This window comes from Euleptes europaea, chromosome 10, assembly GCF_029931775.1.
Source record: "Euleptes europaea isolate rEulEur1 chromosome 10, rEulEur1.hap1, whole genome shotgun sequence".
In the NCBI taxonomy this organism is placed as follows: domain Eukaryota; kingdom Metazoa; phylum Chordata; class Lepidosauria; order Squamata; family Sphaerodactylidae; genus Euleptes; species Euleptes europaea.
The window spans coordinates 15,758,933-15,772,941 of record NC_079321.1 but is presented as its reverse complement, the minus strand read 5'-3'; the positions used below and the strand labels follow the sequence as shown (position 1 = coordinate 15,772,941).

General features: G+C 44.9%; 1 protein-coding gene across 3 annotated transcripts in view; it reads right to left on the bottom strand.

The window, feature by feature from the left end:
• TRPM8 (transient receptor potential cation channel subfamily M member 8) overlaps positions 1–14,009 on the bottom strand; it is a 49,859-nt gene that overhangs the window by 32,548 nt on the left and 3,302 nt on the right. For all 3 annotated transcript variants that reach the window (XM_056856126.1, XM_056856124.1, XM_056856127.1), the window contains exons 4-8: positions 11,569–11,746; positions 9,920–10,092; positions 7,965–8,139; positions 5,003–5,070; positions 867–1,064 (exon numbers count right to left, since the gene is read on the bottom strand). In XM_056856126.1, the coding sequence (XP_056712104.1) occupies positions 867–1,064; positions 5,003–5,070; positions 7,965–8,139; positions 9,920–10,092; positions 11,569–11,746 (792 nt within the window). The remainder of the gene's footprint in view (positions 1–866; positions 1,065–5,002; positions 5,071–7,964; positions 8,140–9,919; positions 10,093–11,568; positions 11,747–14,009) is intronic.

Sequence of the window (14,009 nt, the reverse complement as noted above, 5' to 3'; positions counted from 1 at the left end):
GTAATCAGGTAATCATTTGTGTTAATGAATAAAACGAAGGACCAACATATGGACCTTCTTCATGTACATGCAGCCTAGTTTCTGGAGGGTAAGGATTCTAGAAGCTGATCCATGGTATCTCATATCAAGAGAGATGCTACCATGGGGGGAAGGGAAGCTGAAATTTGTGCTCTGAGAAATGAGCAAGCCACCATAGCTCAAAGTGACCATCTAGAGCTAATCAAAGCACTCTCCTTGTCTCACAGGAAACACCACTCATCCACTGCTGACCAAAGGTTTTCACTTCAACAGTAGAGTTGCCAACCTCCAGGTACTAGCTGGAGATCTCCTGCTGTTACAACTGATCTCCAGCCGACATCGATCAGTTCCCCTGGAGAAATTGGCCGCTTTGGCCATAGGACTCTATGGCATTGAAGTACCTCCCCTCCCCAAACCCCGCCCTCCTCGGACTCCCCCCAAAAAACCTCCCGCCAGTAGCGAAGAGGGACCTGGCAACCCTATTCAACAGAAAGCCTGAGTAATCCATCAGTGAGTAGCTGTAGGCAAGGCTTCAGTTGCCTCAGGTGTCAGACTTGACAAGTCCACCCAGAGCAACGAATACATTTTCCTTGGGGGAAATGCCTACTTGTTAAGAAGTAACGGTTCCTTTTTCAGAAAAGGTAAACTTTTGGGCGCTAAAAATGTCCACTGTCAACCAATTGCAGACCAGATCTTTTCTAAAAGCCAGGATTGTAGCTTATGCCAGCCGATTCATTGGGATCAGCACCACCATACCAGAAAGAAACCAGTGGAAGCTGATTTGCCCTCCACCAAGGAGGGTGGAGGGAGCTTCTCAGGGCTTAGAAGTGACAGCCTCACTCACTCACCCATCTGATCCAGCTTTCAGTCTCCTCTTCAGTGAGCCGAGAAAGCGTGCGAGGCAGATACCTGAGCAATTTCTCTTTCACAGATGAGGAGGTCATGGTGCCTTCTGCCTCCACTAAGCTGGCAATCACATCCGCAATCTGACCGGAGCCTTCCACTACCACGCAGGGAATTTTATTCTTGACCGCAGTGTTAATGGCCTATGGAAGAAAACACTGGAGTGAAGAAATGGATTGATGAAAGAGCTAGTCATTTAGATCTCAGAATCCTTCTCTCAGCAGCACTAAATGTGGGGTATGCAGAACCCTAGTGGTGCTTCAGGTGGTAGTGGTGGGAAGTGCCGTCAAGTCACAGCAGACTTATGGCCACCCCCTAGGGTTCTCAAGGCAAGAGGCATTTGAAGGTGATTTTGCCATTGCCTGCCTCTGCATGGGACAAGAGAGTTCTGGGAGAACTCGGTGTGGCCCAAGGTCACCCAGCAGGTTTCACGTGGAGGAGTGGGGAATCGAATCCAGATCTCCAGATTAGAGTCTGCCACTCTTAACTGCTACACCACGCTGGCTCTCGGTGCTTCAAGCCAGCTGCTAATTCTAGCAGCCTTTGTTCTCTTGCAAGAGTTAGACATGCAGAAACCTTGTTCCTGAAACCCCGATCACCCAGGGACAGGGGAAGTTTAATCAAGAAGCACCTCAATAGACACAGAGGCCCAGGAGGAAAAGGAAGTTGCAAGTGTGATGGACTGCTGGGTCAGTTTGTTAAGCCTGCTGTAGTTGTGTGCCCTCCTAGTTCTCCTTCACATCATGAGGACCAGAAACAGGAACAAGCATTAACATTTCTGTGGAATTAACATATATGTCCTAAGGGTAAACTCATACATCGTAGATAAGGAGCAAATCGTTAAGATCTTTCAAGAGATACCAAAAGGTAGATTGAGTGCTAGGGAAGAAGCTAAAGATATTAATTTCAGGGAAATCAGTTGTCTGCAGGGAAGTGAGCCCTCCCTCTGGAACTTAGAACCAGTCAGGGTTTTAAAAGCTCAAACCAGAATTTTGAATCAGGCCACTTTATGAAGGAAGCGTGTGTCTTTACCAGGGTTGGTCCCAGCATATGAAGGCTTCCCAACACGGCAGCAGAATGGCAGGTCTTGGTAAGGCTCTAGCCTCAAGACTGCCCCCAAATGCTACGGTGCTTTGTGGCGGGAAGGGTTCCTGGGCTCCACTAGTGAACCACCAGTCAAAGCAGCTCAGTAATCATTCAGGGCATTTAGCAACAAAAGGAATCTACCACAGAAAGAACTAAGCTCACATTTGCGTTTCCAGCTAAAAGGTTCTTGGTTCAGATTGATCTAATTTGGACTGGTTTTGATTGCCTGTCAAAGTTCAAGTTCAATGAGATAACTAAGACTGTCTCCTAACTCCCCTCTGTGCCCCCTTTTTTCACTCCTTCAGCTAATCAGGGAGGATACCAGCTAAAACACCTTGTCCCACTACCCTCTTCCCATATCAGGAAAAGAAAACAATATTTTGTTCTGCACACAAATTGCTTGTCCTATAACTGGGGCCAGAATCTGTCTTTAAATTTTGTTTTAGCCTGGACACCCTGTCATGTCTCCATTGTTTGCATTACTTTTGATTATTTGCTGTTTGGATGCTTGGATCCTTGCCTAGGAATCAAACCTTTTGCCACTTATGTAAATATAACTCCTGATTCACTCCCTGTTCTACTTCTTCAGCCTCTTGCCTCTCCCTACTTTAGTGGAGTATATTGCACAGTGTGTGGGGATATTTGGCTCGTAACATTGCAATAACAGATTTGAGTATCATTGTTGATTGCTTGATATTATTCTCACTGCTTATATTTTATCATTCTTTAGGCCAACTGTAAGTATAATTCCCCTTAATAAACTTTATTTTGGACTTTACTGTATCGAGATTCTCAGTGTTCCTTCCAAACCTAGAAAAGAGCTTCACCACCATCAGCAGGTACTTTGTACCATTTGTGTGGTTACTGTCCCAACTGGGGTGTGTTTAAAACTGAAACCAGCAGTTCATTCAGAACTGAAGTTAGAAGCAATGGAAGGGGAAAAAATTTCTATATGCTGAAGCTACTTTGAAGTAGATATGGGCCACCCGGACACATGTCTAGGGTGCACATATCTCTCTGACCACTCATAGTAACAAAGACATTTCCCTGACTCTGGGTGAGGACAACCCACGCAATGCCCAGGAGTTATGTTGCATAAACATTTATCAGGTGAAATATTTGCCTGGTTTTGCTTCTTTTTCATCAATAGTAAACGTTGACTGACTGACATGAACATTAAATTTACATGAACCATTTAAAGATGAGCCCCGTGGCAGCAGTACATAAGCTGCAGTACTGCAGTCCAAGCTCTGCTCATGACCTTAGTTTGATCCTGACATAAGTCGGTTTCAAGTAGCCGGCTCAAGGATGACTTGGCCTTCCATCCTTCCAAGGTCGGTAAAACGAGTACCCGGCTTGCTGGGGGTAAAGCGTAGACGACCGGGGAAGGCAATGGGAAACCACCCCATAAATCAGGGGTGTCCAAACGTTTTTCAAAGAGAGCCAGATTTGATGAAGTGAACATGAGCGAGGGCCGACCATTTTGCCTGACATTCTTAATTAAATTAATTAAATGCAAATTAACTATTTTGTGCAAAGTTTATTGCAAACGGCATACTTATTATGCCCATAACCACAGACTGCACCACAAATACCATGGCTACATTCCTTCTTTTCCCCAAAGCCCCTTTCAGCTCACCGGATGCCCCCCAGCTTCTAAATCTCCAACCTTCCTTCTGTAGGGAGGGAGCAGGAACTCTTCCTCCCCCCTCCCCCCCCCCGCTCATGTGCCTCTCTGGGACTGTCAACTCTCTCCCTTCAACCATGCCGGGGGTATTCTGTCCTCCCCTCATTTGAGCCAGGAAATAAACTGGTTTTCATTCTCATGGAGTCCAAGATTCAAACACTCTGACATCTCCCGTGCAGGGAGAAATGTGGAGTTTTTCTCCCCATGAGAGCCAGCATGGTGTAATGGTTAAGAGCGGTGGTTTGGAGCGGTGGAGTCTAGGTAAGAAGGAAGTGGCCTCTCTAGGGTTTCAGACTCGCTGGCCTTCATTCCGAGGGGTGGGGCTGAGACAGCCAATCGAGGCGACCCTCCGCCCAAGCATTGCCCCCTCGGTCGGGGACGCAAAGCACAGGCGCAGCCCCCACACACCTCCTTTTCTCTCTCTGCAAAACAGGCTGGGGGGCGTATTAAACCGGCCCAGGGGCCGCAATTGGCCCCCGGGCCAGACTTTGGACATGACTGCCATAAATAAAGTCTGCCTAGTAAACATCGTGATGTGATGTCACCCCATGGGTCAGTAATAAACCTTTTCCTTTATACTTTATACTTTTATCCATCCTGCTGAAACATTTGGAGACTGAAGTAAGTCTCAGGGGATGTGCCTTGGACTAGTTTAAATCATTCCTCATGGATTGAACTCAAAGGGTTGCCACTGGAGACCAGCTATGTTGTCTTGTGCCATTCCACCCAACACAATCTTATCCTCCATGCTATTCAACCTCTATGTAAAGCCTTTAGGAGAAATCATTCATAGCTTTGGAACTGGATGTCATCGATATGTTGATGGCAGCCAGTTCTATATCTTTCTATCCAAATCCCCTGGTGATGAGGTAGAGGTCTTGAGCCACTGCCTGACTGCTGTGGTCAAATGGCTGAAAGTGAACAAATTGAATCTGAACCCAGAAAAGAAAGAAGTGATGCTGGTTTGGAAGGGAGAGATCTTGAAGGATATTGTGCTTCTTGATTTCAGTGGGTTTCAGCTGACTCAGTGGGTTGCATGACTCAGACCATTGGTCCATCAAGGTCAGTATTGTGTGCTCAGACTGGCAGCAGCTCTCCAGATCTCAGGCAGAGGTCTTTGTTATCACCTCCTACCTGGTCCTTTTAACTGGCAGTATCAGGAATTAAACCTGGTACATTCTGCATGCTCTACCTTTGAGCCACAGCCCCTCCCCAAAATTGGCAATACTTCATACAAGAATGGAAAACATTCACTCTGTCCCTAAAGTGTTTAGGGTGTGGAGAGAGCCTTGGGAAAAGCAGACTTACTTTTAGAGTTTCTCTTCCTCCTCCTTGAACAAAGCACACAATTGGAATTTTCCCACCATAATTAGAATCTGAAACAAAAACACACAACATATATATGATCTAAAGCATTACATTTATTTTTTTTAAATCTCATTCCTTAGTTTTATTTTTGTGTTTTCAGAAAGCTTAGTAGTATCCTTTGACCAGACCAGTGGTCGGCAAACTCATTAGTCAACAGAGCCAAATATCAACACTACAACGATTGAGATTTATTTTGAGAGCCAAAACGCCTTTTAACAACCATTCATGCACGGGAGGTTTTGCCTTAGATTTGCCACTCTCTAGATGCACATTTTCCCCATCTGTATTCTCAAAACTCTGCAGAGGGGCTTATTGTTGAGTTTTGAGAATCTGGATGGGGAAAATGTGCATTTGAGTGGCAAATCCAAGGCAAAACCTCCCATTCATAAATGGCCAATAACCCCCCATGCAGAGTTTTGAGAATCTGGATGGAGAAAATGTGCATCTGAGTGGCAAATCCAAGGCAAAACCTCCCATTCATAAATGGCCAATAACCCCCTATGCAGAGTTTTGAGAATCTGGATGGGGAAAATGTGCATGTAGAGAGTACAAATCCCAAAAAGAGAGTACAAATGAATCAAACATGACTTCACCCCCCGGGCCCTGACCTCCTCCTCCTCCTCGCCGCAGCCGCCTGGGCTCCTTCCTTCCTTCCCTCCCCGGCCAGCATGCCGTCCGCCCATCCGCCCGTCCTCAGCGCCTCGGCCTCCTCCGCCAGCCAAAACCAGCGCGAAAAATCCCGCCCGCTGATTGGCTGCCGTCGCCCACCTTGACGCCGCCGGCCCTCGAGCGCCGCGTGCAAAACCCGGACGCGCTGTGAGGGGAGGGAAAGGGGGGAGGAGGAGGAGGAGGAGGAGGGCGCTTTCCAGAGCCGCACTCAAGGGGCCAGAGAGCCGCATGCGGCTCATGAGCTGCGGTTTGCCGACCACTGGACCAGACTTTTGTATACTGCCTTCTGAAAGCATGTATTAATATCTGTCTCTAATCAATAATTGCTTACTCAGTAACAAACACTTTGACTCATCCAATCTGACCCCAGGGCTTTCCCAGAAGTCTAACTGTTCCCTACTCATTAGGCCAGTCCCTATGTGTTCTGGTGCTAGCCCCTGGCAAATATATTCTTGCCTATAGGGGAAGTCTTGTTAACATTTCATTGACATATGCTGTTACATGGACAATTGTTTGAGTTTCAGCCTCCAACCCCTATAGACTTTTGAGATGGCAATGCTCTTGTTTCTAAAGCACATGCATGAATATTAGGCAGCATGCTGCATGTCCAATTTCCTCTCTGAAATGTTAGAAAATGTATACCGTAATACTTTTATTAACCAACACAGGGGATGGAAGAAAGTGAGGTCACATCTTCTTGTAATTTTGTTAAGCTTGTGTTGTAGTATGTAAGTAAATAAACAGACTTATAGAATCATAGAAGCATAGAGTTGGAAGGGACTACCAGGGTCATCTAGTCCAACCCCCTGCACAATGCAGGAAATGCCAAACTACCTTCCCCCCACCCCCTAGTGACCCATACTTCATGCCCAGAAAATGGCCAAGGTGCCATCCGCTCTAACTGTTAGACAATTCTTCCTAACGTCTAGACAGAAACTCTTTTGATTTAATTTCAATCCGTTGGTTCTGGTCCAACCTTCTGGAGCAACAGAAAACAACTCGGCACCATCCTCTATATTACAGCCCTTCAAGTACTTGAAAATGGCTATCATATCCCCTCTCAGTCTTCTCCTCTTCAGGCTAAACATACCCAGCTCCTTCAACCTTTCCTCATGGGACTTGGTCTCCAGACCCCTCACCATCTTTGTTGCCCTCCTCTGGACCCGTTCCAGCTTGTCTACATCTTTCTTAAATTGCGGTGCCCAAAACTGAACACAATACTCTAGGTGAGGTCTAACCAGAGCAGAGTAAAGGGATACCATCACTTTGCGTGATCTGGTCACTATACCTCTGTTGATACAGCCCAAGATCCCGTTTGCCTTTTTAGCTATCGCATCACACTGCTGAATCATGTTCAGTGTTTGGTCTACTAAGACCCCAAGATCCTTTTTGCACACACTACTGCTGAGACAAGTCTCCCCCATTCTATAATTATGCATTTGATTTTTCCTACCTAAATGCAGAACTTTACATATACCTTTATTGAAGTGCATTTTATTAGTTTTAGCCCTCTCCAGCCTGTCAAGATCATCCTGCATCCTAGCTCTGTCTTCTACTGTATTTGCTACCCCTCCCAATTTAGTATCATCTGCAAATTTAATAAGCATCCCCTCTATTCATTCATCCAAATCATTTAAAAAGATGTTGAACAACACAGGGCCGAAGACTGATCCCTGAGGCACTCCTGATTGTCATCACAATGAAAAACTAACCTCTTAACTAACATCCTCAATTTCTCATGATTTTATTAATGCTTTAGTGTATCGTTAATACATTAAATTGAAAACATACAAGCAAGGAATGACAAGAACTTCATGCAAATGCATTTTTCATGTCATACAAGAAAACATATCTTGATGTAAAATGATAAACTTTGTACTTCCACTGGAGATTACGAAGAAACACTACAATGAAATTGCTGTTGAAAATTATATGTGCCACAATAAAATTTCTAGGTGCCAGGGCAACCTGGAGCCTGGGATTTGTCAAACCCTGACATAAGCCTTTTATGCAGGGATGTTTAGCCACAGTCACCCCCACCTACGGCTTCGGGGCTTCCTTTTGATTATACATTCCTCTTCCGCCCACCAGAGGTCGCCTCGCTCTCCCCACGCATTTTGCCTGTGTTTTCCAGATGCTGTTTTAGCATTTCATACTCAGGTTTTCCTAAAAACCCAACAATGATCAGAGCACTTAATTCAGAAGAGCACTCCAATTCCCCCTCGAAACCAACCTGGGATAATGCGTTCCGAAATGTATTTTTCTAGCTGGGTTCGTAGCTTGGCCTCTACAGACGGGTACCCATGAGTGCCGTTATCAACCAGAATTAGATGTGTATGATTATTATCCAAACAATATAAAGGGTCCCTCTTGAGGTCATCCATGATGTAGTGTGCTGAATAATATGCCTAGAAATGAAAGCTATATTAAAAACAATAGAAATAGCTGACTTCCCACCACTGAATTACACTTCTGATGTCATGGTGGCTCTGCCAAGCCTTTCTCTCTCTCTCTCTCTCTCTCTCTCTTTTTTTTTTAAACAACAACAACTTTGAATCTCTTTTATTAGTTTTGGTTATGCCGAATCTCATGAGAGAACTAGATGAGACACCTGGTGATCCATAACTGGATATCATGACCAATTTTTATTGGCAAACGATATGGATACTCCATCACCTGTCAGTTTTGTTTACGACCCGGTCACACATGGCGATCCACAAAGTGAAATGTACAAAATGTCCAAACAGCTCAAATGTACAAACTCTGTTCAAGCAGCTCAAACACATTGGCCTGTGGAAAATCACTGGGGTTGCCAACCTCCAGGTGGCACCTGGAGATCTCCCACTATTACAATTGATCTCCAGCTGACTAAGATCAGTTCCCCTGGATAAAATGGCTGTTTTGGAGGGGGGACTGTATGGGATTATACCCTGCTGAGGACCCTCCCCTTCCCAAACCCAACCCCCCAGTCTCCACCCCCAAAATCTCCAGGTATTTCCCAACCTAGAGCTGGCAACCCTATCATATACTACTTTGTAGTCTCAGTTGCTTCCTGGCCTCCCACCCTTGGCTGCTGCTACCTGTTTGCTCTCTGTCGTTTGCCACATTTTTAACAACAACAACAAAATTAATGCTGAACAGCTAGTGACTTACTAGTGAAGGGTCTCCCTGTTTCCTTTATGGCTGCCTCACTTGGTGACAATAAATGCCTGGTGAACAGTCTGGATCAATTCACACATGCATGTTCTCACGCTGCCTGATGGTAGTTTCAGAGCATGCATCAACGTGACAAATGCTGCTGACTGTACCCGCTCAGAGAGCAGCACTATAGGTTAAAGAAATGATGTGTCTGGGTGCACACAGGTGCAAAGGGAGGTGGTAAACTGTGAGTGATTCTGTGCTCAACAAGGAGGTCACTCTGCAAGACCCTGGAGGACATAGACCCCTCCTCTAAGGACTGACAACATTTAATCCACGAAAGCGACAGCAAGCTGCAATGTAAGTGTAGCGGGAGGATTCCCTTGCCATTTTCCCAACTCTAAACAGTCCCCTGCCCAGAACTTTTATGTGCCCATTGAGAAAAAAACATACAGGCAACCTGTAAACAGCAGCTCTGAGAATCATTGAAGGTTGAAAATATGACTTGGGGAAATGATTTAACCCTCCCTCCTCCATTCTGCTGCCTCAGTCTGAATAGGTGAGGGATACAGCTGCTGTGTACCACTAAAAACTGCAAGGAAAAACCCATCATGGATTTTTCTGCCCCTTCATGTAGATTGGTCCCTAATGTCTTGAAGTTTCGTTCACACAATTAAACACAGCCTAACATATCACACCTTCTTGTCCTTTCCAAATCTACTGTCATCTTATAATTCCCTACATTTATCTTTTAAGGATGAATCAGTTCCGTGTTTTCCAAATTCCACATAGTACAAAATGCACTTGGATGCTTTATAAATGATGTATTAGTCATAATACACTTCTGATCATTTCATTAACATTAAACTAGACCAGGAACAGTTCAAGCTTCAAGGAGAGTAAGTCAGTTTAGTGTAAGAAAGAGCTATACCGGAAAGCCCTTGATTCAAATGTCAGCGCAGTCATGAACTCACTTCAAGGAAGCAAATTAAGCCCTCATTTGTAATCTGAGAATTTACCCAACTCCAGGAGGTTCATCAAGTTCAGTACCTCAGCATCACAGTTTCTGATCAGAGTCTCCCGGTTGGAAACCATCCCCCAGGAAGCTATGCCGATGGCGACAACATTCTCCTCCGAACTCCTACTGATGGTATTATCTCTTACTACTTCTCCAATATACTTCATCAGCCCATAATGAGTTCCGCCAGTGAATATCCAGGCCCCTGCAGATTACAAGCGATAACAAGGTTCAGTAGAAACTCACCTAGGCAGCAGACAAAGTTAGAACACAGAGATTTACTTAATGCTGATTCATGTTACATAATTCACTCAGGGGACACGTGGACTGTTGACAGAAATTAGTCTGGGAGTTCCATACTGGGTATTTAATTGTCAGGCAAGTGCAGGCCTGATTTGGATCAGGACCACAATAGATAGGGAGAAGGGGCTTAAGCCTTCCCCCATGCCATTTCCCCAGTCTGAAGCAGACATCTGGAATAAAGAAATGACTCCGATTATTGGCATGATCTAGGCACCTTCTCTCAGGGAGGGAAACAAGGGAGCAGGATAGAGCAAAAGCAGAGGATCTGGAATGCAGGAGGACATGGACTGCTTAGTGGTCTGCTGTGTCTATTTTGTTTGACACTTTGCAGATAAAAATCTCTCACATTTGTACTGACTTGTCTGGCTTTCCTTCAATGACCTCTCCTTTCTGCCCTATTATCTTAATTGCTGGCTTGGTGCTTTTATATATGTATTTTACTTTTGCTTGTATGGACACATGAACACAACAAGCTGCCTTATACTGAATCAGATCCTTGGTCCATCAAAGTCAGTATTGTCTACTCAGACCGGCAGCGGCTATCCAGGGTCTCAGGCAGAGGTCTTTCACACCACCTCCTTGCCTGGTCCCTTTAACTGGAGATGATGGGGATTGAACCTGGGACCTTCCGCATGCCAAGCAGATGCTCTACCACTGAGCCACAGCTCTGTTTTTAATTGTTTTTAATGCTCTGTTTTTAATTGTTAGTCACTGTGGTTGCCCAGATGGGGCAGAAAGGCAAGGTATAAAGTTTGTAAATAAATAATAAATATTTGCTCCATTGGTGAAATGTACATGTACTGAAGATTACAGTTAGGTTTTTCCAACACAGCCAACAGCAGCTTCCCAAGGCAATTTAGGATAGGAAAACTGCATGGAGAAAGACTGAAGCCCCCTTAACTAATGCCCTGAGGTCCCAGTCCAAACTGGGCCCATGTGTGCCTGGGAATCATGTTCCCAGCACTGAACTCCCAGTGAATATCAACAGTCCACATGCCTGCCATGTGGAGTCTGTAACATGTGAATTGGCCCATAGTTTGAAATGTGTGGGGAGTATTCCCTAAATCCCATCCAATGCATTCTTTTCCAGTGACATTGTACGAGTGCACCTGGGTACACAGTATTCAGCGCCATCAGAACTGCCACTTGGGCAACTGGCTGCAGGGAAATGTGAGTTGTATCACGAGAACTCACACCGGCTCTTTAAAACATGTAACATCTAGTTTTGCCCTTACTGAGTATAACACGATGCTTTTCAATCACGGGGTGATCCCCACAGTTATGTTGTGTGAAGTGCATATACGCTTTCCTTTCCTACCCTGCCCGCTTCACACCCCTATGCAGTTTGGCCTCTGCCAAAACAAAAATGCGAGTTTACCTTTAGACTGTGCAATGTAGATCAAGCGACTGACAATCTTGCGCATCCGTGGCTTTAAAGCAAAGTTTTTGGCTCCGCCCGTTACAGAGATGATGAGGTTGGGTGTTTTCAGGTGCCACTGCTGGGTCATGAGGTCATAGAGAGTTTCGGCATCCGTATCGCATGACAGGCGGATATACTTGGGAAAGAGAGAAATACATTTTTACAAAACAGGCAAAACGTTCCAGTGGGCCTCGTTTTGCCAATGCCTTCACGCTCATGCAGCCCGCTGCATTCAGCCATCTCTTCTTCAGAGGCTTATTTAAATGTGACGCTGGATAGACAAAAAGCACCTGTGCTGGGAGTTTCCCAAGGACAGCATCTCCTTTAAAGCCAGCTTGGTCCAGGTACCAGTACCTTCGCTCTCCATTGAACAATTATTTCAATAATGGGGAGGGGTTGTGGCTCAGTGGTAGAGCCTCTGCTTGGCATGCAGAAGGTCCCAGGTTCAATCCCTGGCATCTCCAGTTAAAAGGATCAGGCAAGTAGGTGATGGGAAAGACCTTTCTCTGCCTGAGACCATGGAGTCCGGTCTGAGTAGACAATACTGATTTTGATGGACCAGGGGTCTGATTCAGTAGAAGACAGCTTCATGTGTTCAATTATGACTGTTTTAAATCCCTTTTGAATGTCATTGTTGCGCTTAGACTTTCATTTTATGAATTGGTGAGCCTCCCTCAAGAAAAGTGGCACAGAACTTGCCTAAATCCATAAATAACTATGCAGGATTTGTACACCAGAGATTAATATATGAAAAAACTGAAGAGGCATCTTTTGATTTATGCAAACCTTCCATTTTCTGATGAAGCAAAAGTTCAGAACAAGGAACTGGTTCGAGAACTAACCACAAGTCATGCTTGTATCTTAGCCTTGCCAGCCTCCAGGTACTAGCTGGAGATCTCCTGCTATTACAACTGATCTCTAGCCGATAGAGATCAGTTCACCTGGAGAAAATGGCCACTTTGGCCATGACTCTATGGTATTGAAGTCCCTCCCCTCCCCAAGCCCTGCCCTCCTCAGGCTCTGCCCCAAATCCCTCCCGCTGGTGGTGAAGAGGGACCAGGCAACCCTATTGTATCTTCAAAGAAATATCCATCTTAGTAAATAATATAAATACAGGGTCTGGATAGCTAGTTTTCTCTTAAGTTGCTGTGACAATTTTGGCTGGTTTCCATGCATAGTGACTCAGCAGCAAGTCCCACAGAACTGAATGGGTCTCATTCTTAGCCAGGTATGCATAGGAATGAAGCCTTAATTAGCATAATGGTAGGTTTAATTATTGCTTCCACAAAAGTAAGGCATATAAATTTCATAAGTATTCCAAACAATGCAATTTTCAATGCTTACTAAGCTACACATGATGCACTCCATGTTCTTAAAGTAGAAATGTGAGCCAAGCAAGCTTAGCGTTGATGAGAAAGTATTGCATACATGTCATATTATTTTAATGTTTATATTTCCCACCACAAAGAACTCCCCAGAACAAGTGCCTCCTTCGAGCGTATAAAATTTCTAACAATGTGACATTCCACATGCTTAATTTGGTAAATGATTAAATGTTTTCCCCACCCCTTCTAGTGTCTTAGCATGCATTATATAGCACCTGAAAGCCTTTTGTGATGGAGCACTTTTCTCAATCTCACCCTAGCCGGTACATTTTGCTTAGGACAATCACAAGTGACCCTGCTGAAATATTCATCTTGGTGGATGCTTACTTTTTAAATTAATTAAACATCTGAAATAAATGGGAACAGTAAGTGGCTAAAAATCAATAGGCTTTGCTAACCCTGTAGATTTCCTTCGTGTGGTGGAAAATACCATCAAGTTGCAGCTGATTTATGGCAACCCCATAGCATTTTCAAGGCAAGAGATGAACAGAAGTCGTTTGCCATTGCCTTCCTTTGCCTGGCAACCCTGGACTTCCTCGGTGGTCTCCCATCCAAGTGCCAACCCTGTTTAGCTTCCAAGATCAGATGGGATTAGGCTAGCCGGGGCCATCCAGGTCATATCATTCCTTCTCATTAGGGCTGCCAGCACTGGGTTGGGAAATGCCTGGAGGTTTTGGGGGTACAGCCTGGGGAGGGCAGGGTTTGGAGAAGTGAGGGACTTCAATAGGGTATAGTACTGTAGAATCTACCCTCCAAAACAGCCATTTTCTTCAGGGGAACCAATCTGTGTTGTCTGGAGATCAGTTGTAACACTGGAAGATCTCCAGGCCCCACCTGGGGGATGGCAACCCTACTTATTATAGGTGATGCTTACACGGAATAAAGCACTTGCTAGTAAACCCCAGAATGCATATACTGAACCAGAACTAGATTTTTAAAATCTGTTCTGTCCATTACTTCTTAAAATGAAAAACAGTTACTTTTAATCCAGGAGATTGCTACCCACAGCTCTGA